Source organism: Leptinotarsa decemlineata, unplaced genomic scaffold, assembly GCF_025532065.1.
Source record: "Leptinotarsa decemlineata unplaced genomic scaffold, Ldec_3_MD MMD2_tig00000882_RagTag_RagTag, whole genome shotgun sequence".
In the NCBI taxonomy this organism is placed as follows: Eukaryota; Metazoa; Arthropoda; class Insecta; order Coleoptera; family Chrysomelidae; genus Leptinotarsa; species Leptinotarsa decemlineata.
The window spans coordinates 14625405-14647012 of record NW_027412556.1 but is presented as its reverse complement, the minus strand read 5'-3'; the positions used below and the strand labels follow the sequence as shown (position 1 = coordinate 14647012).

The 21608-nt window shown below is 36.4% G+C and overlaps 1 protein-coding gene and 1 pseudogene across 1 annotated transcript in view; both read right to left on the bottom strand.

The window, feature by feature from the left end:
• LOC111515441 (cyclic nucleotide-gated channel alpha-3) overlaps nucleotides 1–21608 on the bottom strand; it is a 226660-nt gene that overhangs the window by 49545 nt on the left and 155507 nt on the right. Inside the window, exon 6 of the mRNA XM_074175064.1 lies at nucleotides 7896–8033. Within this exon, the coding sequence (XP_074031165.1) occupies nucleotides 7896–8033 (138 nt within the window). The remainder of the gene's footprint in view (nucleotides 1–7895; nucleotides 8034–21608) is intronic.
• On the bottom strand, nucleotides 6254–6336 carry LOC111515442 (U4 spliceosomal RNA; annotated as a pseudogene).

The window sequence follows — 21608 nt, the reverse complement described above, 5'->3', positions numbered from 1 at the left end:
TAATTTTCGATTGTATTTGTGTTTCCAGAGATTTCAAATTATTTCATAACATATTAAACAATGCAATTTCGAATTAATGGAATATAGAGTACCCAACTAGCTGTTTAGGAAAAACTGATATGAGTGAAAATGAAAGTTTTCATAAATATCATTACTGAATGCTTTTGTATTTTGTTAACCACTTTCTCAATTATATAATTCATCTCCTTACATTTCTTCTACTACTCAGGCCTGTTTATTTTTTATTGATAGACTCCAATATGGCTACAGCCCACGAACGTTGATACAAACTTTGATTGGTTCAAGGGAAATTGAACAAATTGAACCAAATCGCTGTCGAAACAGCCCGATACATCAACAAGGTATTTGGCAATCATAGTGTCAATGAACGCGAAATTTCGTTTCGGAGATTTTAGTCTCGAAGATGAGCCCTGAAGAGGTCGACCTACAGTCGACCAGGATGAGGATTTTAGGACCCTGGTGAAGACTAATCTATCATAAACGGTGTCTGGGATTGCGGTAGAACAGAGTGTCAGCTCCCATGCGCATTCCGATGGTTTGAAACGTTTTGGAAAGGTTAAAAGGCCTCTCGAATTGAACAATCGACAGAAATAGTCAGTCACGCTTCCAGTTCTGTTCTTCTTTGCTTTTGCGCAACCAAAACGATCTTTTTTTGAATGGGATCACCACATGTGATGGAAAGTGGATTCTCTACGAACACAGGGGACGTTCAGGACAGTGGTTTGATCACCGATGAGCCATTGTTACTGTTTGCAGACTTTTCAACCTGTTTTGCAAGAAAGGTGCTTTTCCTTTTTGTTGGAAGATTGCTCGTGTTTAGTCTATTCCCAAAAAGAGCAAGTGATACCAAAACTCATGGAGAGAGTTTTGATCCACCATATCCTCAAATATTTGGAAGGCTTCATCATCAATATGGCTTTCGGAAACAAAGATCAACAGGCGACCTTTTATTGTATGTCACCCATTTTTGGAATAACGCAATCGAGAAACATAGAGAATCAAGAGCTGTTGCGCTTGATATTTCTAAGGCCTTTGAATGTATGTACATGAGTGTTTGCTGGCCGAACTTCGATGCTATGGCTCATCGGATCATTTTTGTGTATGGTTCTTCAGCTTCCTGAAAGAAGGTTTCCTGAAAGTGGCCGTCGATGGATATCTCTCGAATACCTTCACCATCACGCTGGTGTTCAACAGGAATCTATATTGTCTCCAACCCTCTTTTCATTGTATATCGACGACTTATTGGAAAGAACCAATAATCCAATATATTGCTTCGCTGACGACAGCACACTTGCCTCTTCATCCCATTTGGGTTTCAGGACATCGGCTATGGGGGCACATCTTCACCGGCAGAAGGAGGTTGCATATCCTAATGAGGATCTAGAAGTGATTTCGAATTGAGGTGAAAGTAACCAGGTTCAATTCAATGCCCCAAAAACCCATGCATCAGTTTTCTCCAAGAACATAAATATATATCCGAACCGGACATAATAATGTCAGGTCAGACAATTCCGCTTTCTGCTTTGATAAGTTTGTTGGGGGTTAAAATGGACACCAATATGTCTTGGCACAATCATCTCGCTGAAATTGCAAAGGCTACTTCTTAAAAGCTTGGAACACTGTTCCAAATGAGAAAACTGTACACACCTCAGCTACTTTTGATGCTTTATAAAGCTCAGATCAGACCTTCTTTGGAGTATTGTTCTCATGTATGGAGCTCTGCTACCAAACATACCCTGAAGTTGCTGAATTCCATCCAGAAAAGAGCCATCCGTCTGATTCGAGACGCGAATATCACGTGCAACTCACATAGCCTGGAACATCGAAGAAAGGTTAGAGATTTGTCTTTTTTCTATAGATACTTTCAAGGAAAGTGTTCAAGTGACTTGATTCCTCCAAGAGTGGTACATATGAGAAATACGCGACTGACTGCGGCTGCTCATCATTTCGAGGTTCAACTCAATACACCTCGAACTCCACTGTTTGAGAACTCTTTCATGTGTCAGTGTGTGGTTAGCGGCTGGCGTATTTCACTATAACTTTCCGCAACCAGGCCAAACCATCATAACAGAGTCCTATTGTGGGGAAATCAAAGTTTGTTTTATTCTTCACGGTCAACTACAAAAAAGTACATATTTTCAGCTGATAATTTGATTTGATGTCGAGGAAACGCGTTGGGTTGTATAATGTATATAGTTCTCAATTGGTTAAAAACATCGTGATGATATTTTCAGAATTGTAGATGAAGAAATTACTGTAATTGTGGTGAATCAGTGAAAACTGAAATAGAGCTTCAGAGAACTATAATGTTTGCCTGTATATTATATCTTTATATTTGACGCTAGCTTTTTTAGAATCTGTTGAAAATCCATGACGAAGTTTCATCAATTTGTAAATATGTATTATTCCATACACGCTAAAGCAAATATATATATTAGTTCTCAATCAGTTTTCTTCTGTTATTGAATGAACTATTGATCCCAAAAGATGTATATCATCATTGCATTACAAACAGCTAATTGAATTTCGAAATAGAGTTTATGTGAATGATAAGCAGAAGAAGTCTTAATGTGACTTCCTCTGGGATCCCATAAAAAATATTCATCTGTGAACTATTTTTCTTTTCCAAGTACAAATGGCTTTATCTCTCAAAGTTATATTGTTTTGGATATAAGAAATAAATTGATCTCAACTAGTTTAACAAATTTTCAAATTGTTTCCTCGAAAATGTTATTATAATTGATAAATATGTAGTTGAGAAATGTCTATGAGATTGTTTATTTGATAAAAATGATATAAAATTGGACAATTCTCAGTTTTTGTTGCAACTGAAAGGAATATGAGATTCATCAAGCATGTTGAGTCTACGACTTATGTTTAATTTGGAAGAATTGATTTATTCGATAAGATAAAATGTCTTCCGTTTCCAATCATCAAAACCAATTTTCCGGATATTTCACATCTATCAATAATCGACAATAAAAACACCTTCACTTTACCCATAATCAAACACATAAAATACTTGGGAGTCTACTTAGATAGCCACATGAAATGGGACACTACATAAAAAAGCTCACTTTCAAATTGAGAAGCCTCATAGCAAAGTTTAAACATATCAAGACATTTTTTGAAATAAGATGCTTGAGAATTTTATACTTCGCACTGGTAGAATCACAATTGAGGTACGGAATAATAACTTGGAGAGGTGCCTGCAATAATCAAATGAACGGACTCGATGTACTCCAGAAATGGATACTAAGGATGATATATTCAAAAGATCCATTATATTCCAGTGACGGAATTTATCAACTAGCAAAAGTTTTAGGCACTAAACAATTATTTTTGAACGTCTTGATAGTGCAGCAGAAAAATTAGGGATCCAAAAATTACTATGTGCTGACATATAATATTCGAAAAGGAGATAACCATCTCACAGTGCCTTTCGTCTCTAAAACAATATCCCAACGTTCATCATATTTCCTCCAACCCAGAGTATGCAATGCAGTTCCCAGTGAACTGAAAACAATCAACTCGCTAAGCCTATTGAAGAGCTGAAAAATTGGATTTCAAACCTTCCTAGATCATTCACCCGTCAAGTGATCGATATAAAAAATACTTTTTGAAATAATACAATAGGACCAAAATACTGTTCTTCAGAGGTCTTCGTTTGTAATGTAGACTGAGTTATCTTCAATGAAAAAGTATCGCGATACTATAATTTTCAAATAGCATCATTTATATATGATGTGTTTATATGTAGGTATACGTTAATTTTTCTTTTCGTCAATACGTATACACCTTTATCCTTTATTATTTTCTATCATTACTTTCTTTCACGACGAGTGTATTATCACTCATATTTATTCATTTATATTTCATTTCGTGATATAATACTATATGAATTATATATAAAAAATATCATCAAAACTATTCACCTACCTACTTAAATTATTATGTATTATATAATTAACTCTGTCATTTGTTCTAGTGAATAAATATATCATCAGTAGTATTATTATCATTATTCATCTATCAATAATACATTATTATGTCTGCAGAAATCACTACCAAAGAAATTTAAAACTAATTTGAAATTATGATGTGATTGGATTCCGAATTGAACACACTATTTTCATTGTTTCGCTTTTTAGAGTTACATATTTCATGATTTTATTTCATATTAGTTTTCCATAAACAGCCATCATCACTGGGTACTTTGCACCATGAATTGTGTGTGTCATTCAGTTGTTGTCGATTCGAATATGTTTCTCATTTTAATTTCTAGTTGCTAGGTATAAGTCAAGCATGAATGTCTATGAGTTGGGACTTTTGCTTTTTGAACTCATTCGTTATTATTCACATTTCGGCAACAAAATATGGGATATATACTACATCATTTTTGAGTATTTGTATAACTAAACTACAAAAGAAGAAGAGAGATAAGTTATGTTCTGATTTGTAATTGTAAATCATGTGAACCCACAGGTTGTTATTTGAGCCATCAGTTCATTCCGGACTGGTTGAGGAAGTGAATTGCTGTAACTGAATTCGTATTCTTGATACGCTTGAAATTAACTTCATTCTTGACATTCATGTTTGGAAGTGTTGTTATATTGTGAATAATTTCTAAAAATTAGCATAGAGCATGCTGAATAATCAATAAATGTATACAAAAGATAGTAAATACATGGGGTCATAATAGGCACAAAAGAACACTGGTAAAATCGAATAAAATTATATCTGGACACGACACTATATTACGAGGGTAACAACGGAACTCCAAACACTACCATAATGATAATTTACATGAATATTAGAGATTTCGTATTAATAATTCAATTTAATTTCGTTTAGTCGTGAAACTTTAAACATGGTTTTTTATTATTGCAGAAAACCTCACCAATTATAAAGTGGAAGCAAATAATATCGGTATTTGTTGTAGAACCTGTTTATTGTCAATTCATGTGGAAGTTGATGAAACTCAAATACATATTGCATATTCTGCACGATATTGAACAGTAATTAAAGTTCTTTGTATAGAACAATCGTGTTCTTGTTAACAAGTCACGTTGCATTAAAGTTTTCCGCCTAAAAATATATTTTGATTTGAATTACGTTTTGAAAGTATATTTAGATTTTTCCGGATAACCTGCCAGTTCAACATCGGCCCATACAATATATTATTTAACTAAAATGTTCATTGGTGGGGCAAGTGATGTGCTCTTGCTTCAGAAAATCTAGTAAACTACACATTGTTCAGAAAAACTGTAAAATTTGTCAATTTTTTCTATTATTTATTCGTTTATTTTTTTTGCGGCATCAACTGTTAGGTTATTCGCCGCGTACTTACTATATTTGCGGCTTTCAAAATTGCTATCAGGTTTCTCAACGTTCGTCTATCATCACATATAATTTCTTTCATTGCTCCAGTTATGTTATGTTGTCTCCTGGTTTTCTCATATTCTGGGCATTCTACAAGTATATATTGTACTGTTAGTACTGTTGTTGTTCTCCTAGAAGCAAGTAAAGGTGTGTAATTTTTGTATGGCCGATTCGCAGACGTGTGAGAACAACTTGTTCTTTTCTGGCGGATTTCAATAGTGAGATTCGCTTATTCACACTTGGTTTTGAGCATTTCAGTTTCGCGTCAGTTTCATTTCAAAGAGTCTGCCAGTCAGATTCTTCTTCGGTTGTTCTTTATGCCACAATGACTAGGCACCCACATGAAGCTGACAGTTCTACCGCTTTCCATCATAATATGAATTCTGGCAAGAATAATCCTTACAAGGGGGTCAAGAGTGAATTCATTTTGAGATAATCTTATGGAACCCAACGAGTCGGTACAAATTAGGAAATGAGTTTTGTGTCGTGCAAATTCATTGAATAGTGAAGACTGGTCTATAGTGTATAATTCTGCTGTGTATACGCTGGTCGTTGAGTGCATCGACCAGCTATGGAGGTGTCCATCTACAAGGAATGCACCATCCACCCCATACTCGGTCTTTGATCCATCAGTATATATTTTGCATTATTTAGGAAATTTACTGATATTATTGTAGTAGTTTAGTTTGTGTCGTTGTGAGTTCAATTCTGACTTTTTCATTCCACTTCCCGAAACATTGCAATGCATATCAGCTAGTTTCCATGGTGGCAACTCCGGAAAAGCGAGCGTGAACACTTTTGAATCTGGGATGATACGTTACTCTCTTATGCGTGTACCTATTGGTCTGGTTGTCGTTGGTTTTTGTAGTCAACTAGCAATAATCTCACCTCGGATAAACCTCATCGGTTACGATATCGCCTCTGCGCAACGATTCTATGATTTATTATCAACTGATCTGTGCCATAAGATGTTGCTCATTGTGAGGTTCTTCTTTTTTACCTTTTCTACTGAATTTCTATAGTTTTGTGTTCATCATATTAGATTGTTTCAAAAGTTTTGTCAGTTTTGATGTTATGTATTTTGTAGCTCTATATCTCAATGAATATTTATTCTACTGTGTCGTGGTATATACTGAACGCTAAGGAATTTTACTGTATATATTGATGCTGTTGTTTTCCAAATGATGAGCCCCGAAGTGGTCCACCTACAGTAATCTAAGACTAGAATCTGAGGATTGTCACAACACCTCTACGGCAACCGGAGTCATTCAGGACGGTGGTTCGACACCGATGAGCCACCCTTGCATTTCTGGAAGGCGAAGACCCACCAAAAAAGACCATGATAACTGTATGGTGGTCAGCGGCTGGTGTGATTCATTTTAACTTCCTGCAATAGAGCTAAACGATCATAACAGAGTTCTATTGTGAGGAAATCGATAAAATGTACCGCTGGCAGCAGCCAGCACTGCTCAACAGAAGAGGTCTGAATGATATATACCAGGTAATAGTAGACTCACAAAAAGATACGAAACTTTTGAAACAACAAAATAAATTTAACAGTTCGAATATCGGTTGACTAATTTTCATGAAAATTCTTAATTTTATCAGTCATTACAATAGAGTTGGTGTGAGCATCTTGTCTAAATCAAGAAGATTATGGCAAACTGTTGACCAGCATATATAATTTCGAAAGAGCTAATGGCATTTGTGTTACTGAAAGAATATCATATCAAATGTTGTCGTGGTATTTTTCAGTCCAAATATTATTCTGGTGTATTCAGAATGTATTGAAATTAATTGACAATGAAATTTGAGAAAACCAGATATTGTCAATATCGATAACCGATAGCACAAGGTCATTCTGGTTCACAATCTGGAACCCAAATAAATACATTCTTCTGATCAACATGTGCATCAAGGTAAATTCGCAAAATTTTGTTTGCAATTTGAAAGACTGATTAGTCGGAAAAATCTTTTGCGTTTACTGTAATTCGTTAACGAATTGTTTCGTGGAATTAACCATATTCAGCAGTTTTTGAATGATATTTTTAGTACGTGTGATTTCTCAAAAATTCATTTTTGATATCACTTTTTTCTATACTAAGTAAAAAATTTCTCTCGATTTACATTGATACTATCTTTGAAAGCTCTATTCGAATGCGGTATATGATCTTTTTTACACTCTCAATCATCTGAAATTAATTAACTGTATTTTGTGGAAAAAAACAAGTTTATTAATTTATTTTTGTAGATTCTACAGACTAAACCTAAGAAACTTCAGATTGTTGATCTGAAGATTTGTAATTGGTGAGATTCCCATTCAATTTAAATATAATATTCTGAAACTTTATCAGCAAAAGGGGTTGGACAAATACAAGCCAGGCAGGAGATACCAAGACAAATTCTACATGCAGAATGTGGAATATATAGTAATAATATATGAAAACCCAGCGTCCTGGGGCCTGCCTGCTGATATTTACCAAGGTGTTTACCTGCCGTGCCCATGTTCAATATCGAAATTTCTCCGAAATAGCTGCCTGCTTTCAGAGTGGCCAGGACGGTCCTGCCATTGTCGGCGACTACTTGAAGGCGACCTCGGTTCACTATGTACATTTCTTTACCAACCTCACCTGAAACATCAAAGTATTGTTGTAAATCATACCCTAAAGAAAATAATGCCGACCGCCGCTGGTAGCCATAAATCAATTGTGACGTTGCCAAGACTGCGCCCAGTCCGGCCGACATTTCGTACCGTTTCGATGTAATTCATCCGAATTCTCTATCAAAGTCGAGATAATTCAATCATCGTATAATGAACACTACCTACCAGCATATTGAGATAGTCAAGTGGTCAAGTTTAGTGGACAGTGAAATACAGAGGGGTCTTATAAGGCGATTGACATTTGAATAATAGTTGAAGTTATAGTTTTGTTTTAGTGTTTTGTTGTATTATCAGTGAAATAAAGTTAGTTTGATTATTGTTCAGTGTAGTCAATTATTGGTGAACCCACGAGAAAAAACGTAAGAGTAGGTGAATTTTTGAAAACTAATATACAGAGTGGGTTATTTAAAATGTTTTGGAATTCGGAATTGCCTGTGAGGGGAACAAATTACTACTTAGTATCGCTATGAGTGCGGTTGCCGTTTCCCAAATTTTTCTACTTGGGAATGAGGAGTACCATTATACCAACATACCAAAGATAAATTATTTAGAAACAATTTGCATTTTTGCCGTTCAGTTCATCGAGTATTGTATTTTTTTTGCCAAAAAAATCAGATAGGCATAATCTTGTGGATTGTGTGAAGAGTTTGTAAAATAATTCTTTATTTTTTTTTCAATTTTATCAGTTCTGAACTTTGATTCAAGTCGTGAGGCTCTTCAATAGTAGAGCAACTACGAGAGTTCCACGTATTACCTGGGATACGTCGTCACGTTAGTAACTGGAAAAGAGACATGTGCGACGTAATCGATGCATTAAAGGAAAGAATGAGTATCGGAGATTCAGTTGAAAGATAACAGCGTGGTTGAATTATGAAAATAGTGTTTAATAATAATGATGGATGAAAAATCATATTGAAGAAAAAAAATAGTTGCGGGTATTCAGTGGAGTATATAGGGTGTGCAGCGTTGAAGAAAAATGACAGTTGCTAACGTAAAAAAAACATAGCTGCTATCGAGGTATACAGTGTGTGTGCAGCGAACCTTGTATGCATCACATTCACAACTGAACCAAATATAATTGCAGTCTCCGAAACGCAGATATTCTATACAAATGGCTTTGTGATATGTTACCAAAATAAAAATGCACGTTTCGAAATGTTTTATTTTTCGCACTTTGAAATGTTAGGGTCCCATTAAACTGTCATGTTTTTTCTCAATTGATGTATTTTGTCACACCTTGTACACACATTGGCGCCATGTTTTTTTCTTTTATGTTAGCAGCCATGTTTTTTTTGTTTAACGCTGTACACACCCTCTGAACCTCGATAGCAGTCATGTTTTTTTCAATCTGATTTTTTATTCTTCATTATTATTATACCATTATTTTTATAATTCAAACAAGCTGTTATCTTTCAACTGAATCTCCACGATACTCATTTTGTCCTTCTATGTATCGATTACGTCACATATGTCTCTTTCCCACTCACTAACGTGAGGACGTCCTCCAAAGAATAGGCGATGGAACACTCGTAGTTGCTCCACTTCCAATTAAGGGCACTCTGGCAGACATTTTTTTTTTTGAGAACATTTTTGCGAATTGGTAGGAGAGCTTCGTTAAACTGAAATGGTTCAAGAACAGGCTTTACTTTAGCGGAAGAGTCCTAGGATATCATCCTGTGGACTCTACTCGACGAGCTGAAACTTTGAAATTTCCATTATGAGTCTACGGAGGAGCGTCTAACCTGGACCAGACTCTCCCCATATTGCGCCTAGGATAACATTACCTATATATGTTAGGTTAGAAAAGGTTGGCTGTAAGTAACGATATTTGATGTTATTCGTTAATGTGTATTATGATTTTGAAAGTTAGGCCTCTTTATGTTTTCTTTTTCGCACTTCCCATAGACTTATAATAGGAACATCAAAGCTTTATAACAGTTTTGCTCTGCGCATGCGCCTCTTGTGACATATGTCATATGACCCAGCTCGTCGAATAGATTCCCCTGATATGTCACACTTCGGCTAAAATAAAGCCCAACCTTGCATTAAATAGTAGGGTTAGAACAAAAACATTAGCTATTGTGGCCGGCAAATATCAATCCCTATAGGTTTCGGGCAGTGCAAGAACTAAATGAATTTGATTCATGTTTTCTCGTATGGCTGTATTTTCTTATTGAATGGTGTAGGTACGTTTATCTGGTATCTCTGAAAACTTCTGGACCTTTTTCTACTGGAAATTCAACTGGTGATTCGTACCTGGATCTACTTCACAAGTAAATCCAAAATGATATCGACTCGGCTCTTACAAATATCTCAAAGAATGGTCCTGCATATATTGAAGAGGAAATAATGTTTCAGCTAGACGGTGTTCTTCCACATTACTCACAAAATATACGTAATCAATCAAACTACAGATGATTTGATGTCATTGGATATGACGATAAAATGCAGTCGAGATGGCTTCTTGATCATACGAATTATATACTTCAAAATTTTTCTTGGGGGCACATTGAAACAGTACAAAAACGATACTTTTTGGTAGACCGATCAGCAATAGAAGACCAACTAAGTGTATCATAAGGTCACACTATACCATAGTGGAAATAACAGTTTAGGTGAGTCTGAATATGAATTTTCATCAAGTGTCATTGAGTTTCATTCAGCTGTATGGAAGCAGAACAATGAAATTTTGAACACTAGTGTGAGTTAATGGATGAATTCTTGAATGTAATTCATTTTCACAATACTTTTTCCACAAAAATTACATGGAAAGAATTTTGGATAGAGAATAATAACACGAAACTTCCTTCATTTTGATTTGTCATTAATTTCTCTTGTATTTCTATATCCACTCCATTCACTGCCTCCCCTACGCCACTGGTAGCCATAAGGGATTCGGAAAAAGAACAAACCACGCGATTTTCCGATAAAACAAAAACTGTGCCGGGCTGTTGAGGTGTGCTTTTGAAGCGTCGGGATGAAACTTTAGTTTTCACAAATCTAATTGACACGCGGCACGGTTAGGCTTTGAAGTGGAAAGCAAAACGGTCTAACACCAACTTTTTATGTGTGAACTTTGCGCAGTAATCTCATTCAAATTTGAGGAGATTGTTGCGGAATTTCTGTTCGAGACGCAAAGTTGTTTGATTGCTGCCATGGGCGGGACATGGTTTGAAATTCATTAACATGATTTCTTTCTTTTTCTTTATTTCTTTCTTTATTCAACAAAAACAAAATGAATATTTACAGCAATCGAGTACATTGTTAGAGGAATATTGTCAGCCAGCGGCTCGGAATTCACCCTAGCTTGTGCTGTGATTATTCTGTTCCTTTGACTGACAATTGAAAACATCATGCGAACTCAATTGATTCACTATTTCGTGTTTACCATAAAAAATAGTTTGGATGCGAGAAAGCAAATACACCACCAAAAATCAGCTGCAGATGACAACTATTAAAGTTTTATTATCAAAAATTAAATTCCTAATATTAATTTTGACTGCACCCAGTTTTTTATGATCTGAATGTTTTGAGGTAGAATATTATATATAACATTGGACAATAATGAAACAGAAACCTTTGAGTGTGAGGTTTATGAAGAGAGTCAACTTGAGTAAAAGATTCCGTATTGATCTCATTTCAGATCTAGGGTGTGATGAAAATCTAGGTTAGGCAAAGATAAGTATATGCACATCAGACATTTTTCAATCTGTATATAGTTTTTCTGAAGGAAGTAGTCTATTTTCTTTAAATAAAATTTTCAACATGTATTTTGGGTTGTCTGTAGTCGATTTAGAGAATTACTGAACATGCCACCCCATGCGTCAATACAATAAGTCATTATTGATTCAGCTAGACCAGTGGTCGCCAAACTCTTCAATGTGTTGAGCTACTTTGTTAATTTTGGAATAAACAGCGAGCTACCCACACAGAAGCCACGTAACGCAACGTAAATGAAATAATCTACGGTTAATTTATCATTATATGTATTTATTTTACTATTTAACTGGTAATACATAATACATAGGTACTAATAATAAACTAATAACAAAATAACTAATATTACTAGTACGTACTTGTTCATAGCTACATTCCTACCTATCAAACGAAGGTGTTTGAAAAATAAACACAAACTTTTATCCAGCCACAACGGCATGTCACGTATGTCACGTAAAAATAGTTAATAATAACAACAAAAAAGTAACGCGCTATCATGAACATAAACATTGAAAAATAAAAAAGCACGTTCAATGAGAAGGCTGACACTCAGACTCATCGATAATTTTTTTAATGTTTGCAGTATAATTTGATGCAGCCATTCGAATACAATTATCCAAATGTTCATTTGTAAGTCGATTGCGATATTTGTTCTTAATAAACTTCATATTGGAAAAAGAAGATGCACACAAATAGGTTGAACTGAATAATGCTTTCACTTTCAATGCAACACGGCATAGAACTGAATATTTGTCTTTACTTACAATAGGCCAGATACATTCAGTACTTGAGACTGACGATTTTAAGGCTAAATCCATTTGAAACTCAATGACTTCCATTTCTGTTGCAGCGATGTCTTCGCCAAAGTTCTGCATAACACAAGTTGCAAACTGTTGGATATCAATTTCCATAAAGGGTGAAACAACAAACTACGCTATGTCATTGAAACTCAATGACTTCCATTTCTGTTGCAGCGATGTCTTCGCCAAAGTTCTGCATAACACAAGTTGCAAACTGTTGGATATCCATTTCCATAAAGGGTGAAACAACAAACTACGCTACTAAAGCCATTTCATTGAAATACTTAAAACGATTTTTGAAGTTATTCTCCAGGGTAGAAATTATTTCTACATGATATTTGTTGTCATAGGGTTCTAATGGATTTTGAGATATTTTTTCTGAAAGAATAGGAAAATGCTTGGCATCGCTGTTAATTAGGTTTTGTTCCCAAAACTCCAGCTTTTTGATAAATGCTTTTAAATCAGAAATCATTTCCGCTAGTTCTTTGTCTCTCCCCTGAAGCTGCAAATTAAGTTCGTTTAATTTCTCTGTAATGTCCACGAGAAAACCAAAATCTCTAAGCCAGATTGAATTTTCTAGTTCCGGAGTCGGTTCATCGCGTTGTTTGAAAAATTGAACTATGCCAGATAGGATATCATTAAAACGTTCCAGCACCCGTCCTCTACTTAACCATCGGACTTCAGAGTGAAGGAGTAGGTCCCCGTATTGACAGTCAACTTCATCGGCCAAGGTTCTGAATAATCTTCTTTGTAACGCTTGAGCTCTAATCTTGTTCACAATTTTCACCACCAGTTTCATAACGTTGTTTAGTTTCAGGAAATTTCCACATAATACTTGCTGATGGATAATGCAGTGGTAACAGAGAAATTGCGGAAAAGTTTCATCTTTACGACATAACGCCACCAGACCCTTATCACAACCCACCATAGCTGGAGCGCCATCGGTTGTCAAGCCTACCATTTTCGATATTGGAATTTTCTCGGAAGAAATAATATATTTTGAATGAGAAAACAACTCATGTCTAGTAGTGTGTCCTTTCAGTGGAATGAACTTCAAAAGATCTTCTTTAATCGTAAAATCACTCAAAACCATCCTGACGACCACGGCCATCTGGGCAGTGTCAACGACATCTGTTGATTCATCCAGTTGAAGTGAAAAATAAACATAGTTATCTAAGTCAGTTCTTAACTATAAAAAAATATCATTGCTCATTACTTCTACACGTCTCATCACTGTATTAGCAGAAAGTTGCATTGATTTTATAGCTGAAACTATCTCGTCTTTATTTCTGAAATTGGCAAATAACGAATCAGCAGCTTCTAAAAACGCCTGTTTTATCATTTCCCCGTCTTCATAAGGTTTCTTTTTTTGTGCAATTATCTGGGACACACGGTACGATGCTTCAGTTGCAGCCTTATTTTTGTCGACTGTTCTTAAAAATATTGATTGTTGTCCAATTAACTGCTTTTTTAACTGTTTCAGTTTCTCCTTTCTGGCGGCAGAATGTAGTGGGAATGATTTTTTGAAATTAGAATGTACAGTTTTATGATGTCTCTCAATATTTCCTTTTTTAGCAACGGAGACCGAAGTATTACATAACAAACACACATTTTTATCTTTAACTTCTGTAAAAAAGTATTGTTCTTCCCATTCCGAATGAAAGTGGTATGTCTTTACCTTCTTACAACTGCTTGCCATAATAATATTTCTCTGTTTGGACTCTGGCCAAACCAGATGTTATGGTGAAGCGAATTCCCTAGATTGGTATCAGTAGTTCAAGACATCTCACTATTTTTTCCGGTACCGCAAGGCATCTGAGCAAATGCAAGATATGCTCATAAAGAGGTTACTCTTATACTGTATCTGCAGTATCTGCTGTATCTACTGTATCTTATACTGCGTTACACATCTATCGATGAGCAGGTTCTCTTCACACATAGCGACGCCTCTCTTCTACTCTTTCTGCTCATATTTCCAGTTGAACACTCGGTCAACTGCGGTGAGTATTCGTGTGTATAAGATGCTTGTAAAACATTATAACACGAATTCAGGTATGCTATAGGTCTGTTATTCTTAGGAATCGACAAATCTCCGTTTCTGGGGATGAGAACGGTCCGCCTCTCGACAAACCAATCCGGAATCGGCTGCTCTCCGTTCAGCCATGAGTTGAAAACTCTCCAGATGGTGGTGGCTGCTTGGTAGTTTTTTCCACCAAGTACTCAGCCCATCTGGGCCTAGAGCAGCAAAGTTCTTGGAACCAACAAGGGCTCCTCGAACGTCATCCGGGGTTGCGCAGTTCATTGAGCTCAGGATGTCAAATATCTCTGCTGAAAGCTTCGAACCGCGCTAGGGCTGGAGTGTTTGAGTTTGGTGGCTGCGGGTGTTCATAGATGTCATTCCAGAAGATTCCAATTGATCAGCGGTCGGCTGACTATCCACAACAAGTGGAGGCTCTTGGAATAAGCGAGAAGGTTTCTCGCGGAACCCTGAGGTTTTCTGTGACACTTCTCGCTCTCCTCACTACTGACTTCTTAGCAGCCGGCAAACGAATGGTCGTGTACCACTCAGAATTGACCGTTCTACGGAACAGTGTGCACATGACCCATCCGGCCGAAGAAACAGGCGACCATTTGCTTCGCTGTGCTTCTTCCACGAATAACTTTTGTTGGATTTAGCTCGTCTTGGAATCACACGGTCGATTGCTGTTTTATTTCCGGCTCATACTCATATATCTATGCATCATCACCTGTCACGATTTTACACACGTGTTTTGGAGCACCACGGTCGTAGTTTTTCATTACACCACTTGACGCGAGCTTTTTTTTGAGCGATTGATAAATTATGAGGTATCCAACGAGAACATTTTTTTTATAATTGAGCGTTCATGCAAAATTGAATGTATTGAAGTGGAAATAGTGTGTAAGGATGCTTCTTTCTCACAATACGTCACATATCAATCTTGCATTATCAGTTCACACACTGCATCGATGTTTTGTGGACAACAACCGATTTTGGACGACCTTCACGGAATTCGTCGGCGACCGAAGTACGACTACGATTGAATTCACTATACCAGCGATATACTGTGGTTTTTGATGTCGTCGAAAGTTGTGAAAAATAATCCAAAGAAAACCTCTTCTCAACGTTTCGAAATTAATTGAATTATTCTTCAGGGTTCTGTAACAATGAGTTTTCATGAACATACCTTCCACTAAAGTTACAGAGTTCTTAATTAAATTACTCACCAAAAAGTAGTTTCTTTATGTTAATATTACATTTTTAAAAACTATCAGACAAATACATTAAAAAAAAAATGAAAACATTGCAAAAATCAAATTTTCGAGACATTACCACTGAACGAAAATTTGGTTGTTGTAATGTTTTTTATTTTTTTCAAATGTATCTAAAATGTCTGATGGTTTTCAAAATAGTAAATTAACACGTTAAAATAGTAATAGTGACACGAAGAAACTACTTTTCTTTGAGTAATTTTATCAAGAACTCATTATTTCTTGTAAAGTTGAAATGATAATAATCGTATAAGTTTTGTGAGAGGCATGTTTATGAAAATTAATTGTTACAGATCCCTGAAGAAGAATTTGAATAAATTCAAAACGTTGGTAAGAGAACACTTGTTTTTTTAAAGGAAAAAATGATCCTGTTACCCAACCAACATTTTTTCAGATACATTATTGGGCCACTAAACTAGGTGATAAAACAAATAGCACTTGTACATCAAAAAGTTGTGAGTTCGTTTGTGCTGCAAAATGTCAAACTTCATTGAGGTGTTGCCACATTTTACTTAATGACATCAGTGTTGTCAGTTCCCGAAATATAAATATTCCTCCATCTTAATGAGGAGGATTATACAGTGCATTAATTTAGCCTCCCCCTTTTATTTTTTCAACGGGTCAACTCAAAAAATTGAAATTTGGGATAATAAAATTAATTCATAAATACTTTATTTTGAGGTGGAATTGACAAATGAAACTTTCAAGATGGCGGCTGGGCGCCATCTGGGAAAAGCAATTAAATAAAAAATGGGGATCTCGTGACACATCATTTTGAAGCTCCTGACGAATACTCCGCAACCCCAGAATATGAAGTCAATATCTTCACCTACTACAAAATGGCGGAACATTTAATAATTTCCTGAAAACAAAAACATTAATATCGATATTTCTAGAAATATTAATTTTTATTTGCCATGTGGCAATTCCAACAACCCGATAAGGTTTCTTAAGTTATTTTTTGTTTATAAAAACGTCAAAAATTGTCAGTTCGGCAAGAACATCATTGTTCAGTTAGAATATTCTCATTTAGTTTTCGGTTTTACTAGTATTAAGGTACCTGTTGTTTCCTTGATAACTATCAAACTCGGAAATGCCCAATAAATCCTACTTTTAGTCAGGATACACTTTTAATGACTTTTCCTTTGACAAATTATCAGTAACTATATAAAACATTTTGTTTTTTTATCTACAGGGTCGTATTTTCAATAAATAAGACAAACTAATAAAAAGATGAACAAATCAATATAACATTCTCCCCCCGCTGGAGGAATTACTTTTCCTCTAGCTCCAATCTGCAAATTTTCGTGACTGGGCGCCTATATTCCGAAGTTGAGGTTTTTACGTCGACGACTCGAATTCTGCCATCTACTCCTGGATGAACAGCCGTTATTCTACCAAATTTCCACTTATAGCGTGGTGCTTGATCGTCGACCAGGATGACCATGTCATTGAGTGCTATTGGTTTGCAGTCATTAGTCCATTTACTTCGCTTCGACAAGGTTGGCAGATATTCTTTTGTCCAGCGAGTCCAAAACGAATTAATTAGCACTCGAGAAATTTTCCATTCTCTTCTCAGAGTATTCGCATCTGGATTGATTGGTACCAAATCACCTTCTCCGTTGGAAGAGCCAATCAAAAAATGATTAGGAGTGAGTGCTTCTGCGTCAGCTGAATCCACTGAAACTTTTGTCAATGGTCGGGAATTAACGATTTTCTCCGCTTCCGCAAAAAAGGTTTGTAAAGTTTCTTCTTTCAGGGATGAGTCGTAGAGTACTTTGCCGATGACACTTTTCACTGAACCTATTAACCTCTCCCATATTCCTCCCATGTGGGGAGCAGACGGTGGAATGAATTGAAAGCTAATACCTCTTGACGACAAAGAATCAATATTCGCTGTTCGATCTATTTCTTCCATGGCTTGGCGAATTTCGTGTGCAGCACCTCTCAGATTTGTTCCATTGTCGCAAAATATGACCTGAGGTTGTCCTCTTCTAGCCGACATTCTTAGTATGGCTTGAATCGTGGAATCGCTATTCAGACTATGTGCAATTTCTAGATGGATAGCTCTAACTGCCAAGCATGTGAATAGCACACCCCATCTTTTTTCGCATCTCCTACCAATCTTCACCATAATTGGGCCGAAATAGTCCATTCCAGTGTTAATAAAAGCTCTAACACCTCTCTTTAATCGTACTTCAGGTAGTTGACCCATTAGAGGTGGTGAAGGTTTGCTTTTCTCAATCCTACATTTCACACAGCTTGAGAATGCTGATTTGACTGCAGCTCGACAGTTTATCACCCAGTATTTCTGTCTGATTTCATTTATGACTAATTCTACTCCTCTATGATGAAATTTTTCGTGATAATTTTGTATCAACAATTTGGTGAATTCATGTTTTGGACTCAGAATGATGGGTTGTCGTGTGCTCTCCGCCATAAATTCTGTAAAATTCGTTCGTCCACTCAGTACCATAATTCCATCTTTCATTTCTGGAAATAAACAGGCTAGTTTGCTTTGACCACCCAGAGATTTTCCAGTTTTGAGTTTTTGTATTTCTTCTGGAAAACACTCCTGTTGAACATGTTTCAGCCATATCTTCTCAGCTTTCAGGATTTCCTCTACTGTTAGGTTTGGAGGAAATTTTTCTTTGTTTCTTACAATTTCGAAAAATCTCAAACACCATCCGGTAGTCCTGATCAGTCTATTCCACTTCGAAAATCGTCGTATGTCTGGGAGGCATTCTTCATATTTTTGAAAAATGACAAAACATGTTTTAATTTTTCGATTTCTCAGCTCTACGTCATTTTCATTCAAATAGGAAGGTCTTTTATTTTCGATTGGCCATGATTCTTCTGAATTTTTGAGAAAATAAGGACCAGAAAACCATTCATTTGAAATTACTCCGTTGATTTTTTTCCTGCGTGTAGCTTCATCCGCGATATTAAGTTCAGTTGGGACCCATCGCCATTCCGCTATACGTGTCAATTCTTGAATTTCACCGATTCGATGTGATACGAACGGTTTGTAGTTTCTTCCGTCTCCTCGTATCCAATTCAAGACACATGATGAGTCGGACCAATAAAACATTTCATCTATGGGGAACTCAAGTTCATTCCTTATCACTTGAGCCAGCCGACTGGCCATCACTGCCGCCTGGAGTTCAAGCCTAGGGATGGAAAGAGGTTTCAGAGGAGAAAGTCTTGTTTTCGCTGAGATAAGACAAACATCAGTTCTGTTTTCTCCAATGACGCGAAGAAAGCTAACTGCTGAGAATGCTTTCTCACTACTATCACAAAATGTGTGAATTTCGATTCGTAATGCTGATGGAATCAATAGACTATAGCATCTTGGAATTTTGATCAGTACAATTTTCTCCATGTCACTCAACCAATCTTTCCAAGCGATGAGGAGTTCTTCAGGTAACAAATCATCCCAATCGATTCCTACTCGCCAAATATCTTGCATCAGAATTTTACCTCTCACCGTGAAAGTAGAGATCAAACCTAGCGGGTCGTATACCGACATCAAAGCTTGCAAAACCTTCCTCTTCGTAGATTGTTCCACCACTAAGTTTTCTGAAGTCAGTCTGAAGGAAAACTCGTCGTTTCTGGGATCCCACCATAAGCCTAATATTCGATGTAAGGAAGTGTCATCGATATTTTTTGTAGCCGCCAGTAACATATCATCAGATAGCTTATCTCGAATCAGTTGGGAGTTTGTCATCCAGTTGACTACTTCAAATCCCGCAAACTTCTGGACTTTCCATACTTCTATTATCGTTTCTAGCGCTTCTTCTTCAGTGTCTTTTGAATCCAAATAGTCATCTACATAGAATTTTTTGATAATAGCTGTTCGGATGTCTGGATTCGTAGAAAATTCTTCAGCATTCGAGTTTTTTACGAATTGAGCACATACGGGCGAACAGGTTGCTCCAAAAGTCATGACCAACATTTCATAAATATCAGGAGGTCTGTCGCTTTCCAAATTTCGCCAAAGGAATCGTTGAGCACATCTATCTCGTTCTTGTATTCCTACTCTATGGAACATCTCTCGAATATCTCCACAAAAACCGAATCGCCTTTGTCGAAATTTCCATAAAATTGCAACCAATGACTGCAACAAATCTGGACCGGAGAGTAGAGCATCATTCAAGCTCATACCTCTTGATTTTGCTGCAGCATCAAAGACTAGCCTGATTTTATTCGGTTTGTTGGGATTTTCTACAGCGAAATGAGGGAGATACCAAAGATGAGGATTGTCAATTTTCTCTTCCTCTAAGGTCAACTTCTTTATATATCCTTTCTCTTCATATTCCATAATTTTCTTGCAATATTCCTTTCCAAATTTTTCATTCAGACGACATTTTCTTTCGACACATTTTAGTCTTTGGAGTGCCATGAATTTACTTTCAGGTAGCTGTATGTTATCGGTTTTCCACAATAAACCGATTTCGTAGTTTTCTCCGGTATACTTTAAGGTGTTTCTCATCAGTTCTAATGCTCGTGAACTTTCACAAGATGGATGGTCGGCTGCGATCAAAGTACCAAATGTTTCGGTCAGATAAGATTTCTCTACCATCTTCTGCAGTTCTTCATCAGTCGTCTCTTTTTCACAAATGTGTAAAGTATGGGCTTTGAAAGAGTTTTCCCCGCTATTTGGACTTGGTCCGTGTACAGCCCAACCTAACTTACATTTACTGGCTACAGGAAGATTTTCTGGGCCGGTTCTTATCTGTCTCGCAAGTATCAGATGTATGTTATCTTGTCCAATAAGCAGTGAAGGTTTTTCGTGATCGATATTTTTTATTGGAACACCTTTTAGATGTGAAAACTTTTTCCAATCGGATATGTTGATGTGTTGTTCTGGTAACGACATATGAGTGACAGTTCGGACTCTTTTCATAGTGAACATTCTGCTGTCATCAATTTTGGAAACAGTCACGTCTAAACGAACGGAATTTTCCTCAACCATGACATTTTCGTTTGTCCATTGTAGACAAAGTGATTCCTTCGTTCCAGTTAGCCCAAGTGTCTCTGCTACTTCTGCATCTAATAATGTCACCGTAGACGCCTCATCACAAAGAGCAAGAATAGGGACAACACCTCGTGGACCGTATAATTTTATACGAATCACTCTCAGAAGAATCGTAGTGAAAGGTTTGTTGACACAGCATACTCTTCCTCGATTATCATCATTAGTATCTCTTCCTGTCGCTTCCTGATTGCTATTGACTTCTAATTCTTTGTGTAATAGAGGATGATGATGAAGTTTACAGCCGTTTGTTCCACAAATCTTCCTCTTTTTACATTTGAATTTTTGATGATTCTTTTGAAGGCAACTGAAACATAGTTTTTTTCCGGTTACCATTTCCCATCTCTTATTCAGGTCATCATGATTCATCTGCGGACAAATGCTTTCTTGATGTATTTTGTCACAGTAACCACATGTCTTGTGAGTGTTTTGGGTGTGAATATTGTATACTCTTTCATTTCTCTTCATTTGATTTGCGAATTTCTGTGAGAATGTTTCATTGCGTGGGGTACTAACATTACACGCAAAGCTTGCTTTCTCGTTCAACCACAAAGAGAAATCTTCCAAATTGATATCACCCTTTTTCATTTCCAACTTTTCACCCCAGGATAATTTCATTGAATCCGGAATTTTCGTCAGTAATTCACGAATAAATTGAGGATTTTCGAGATAACGTTTACTTCCTAGACTCTTCATGATC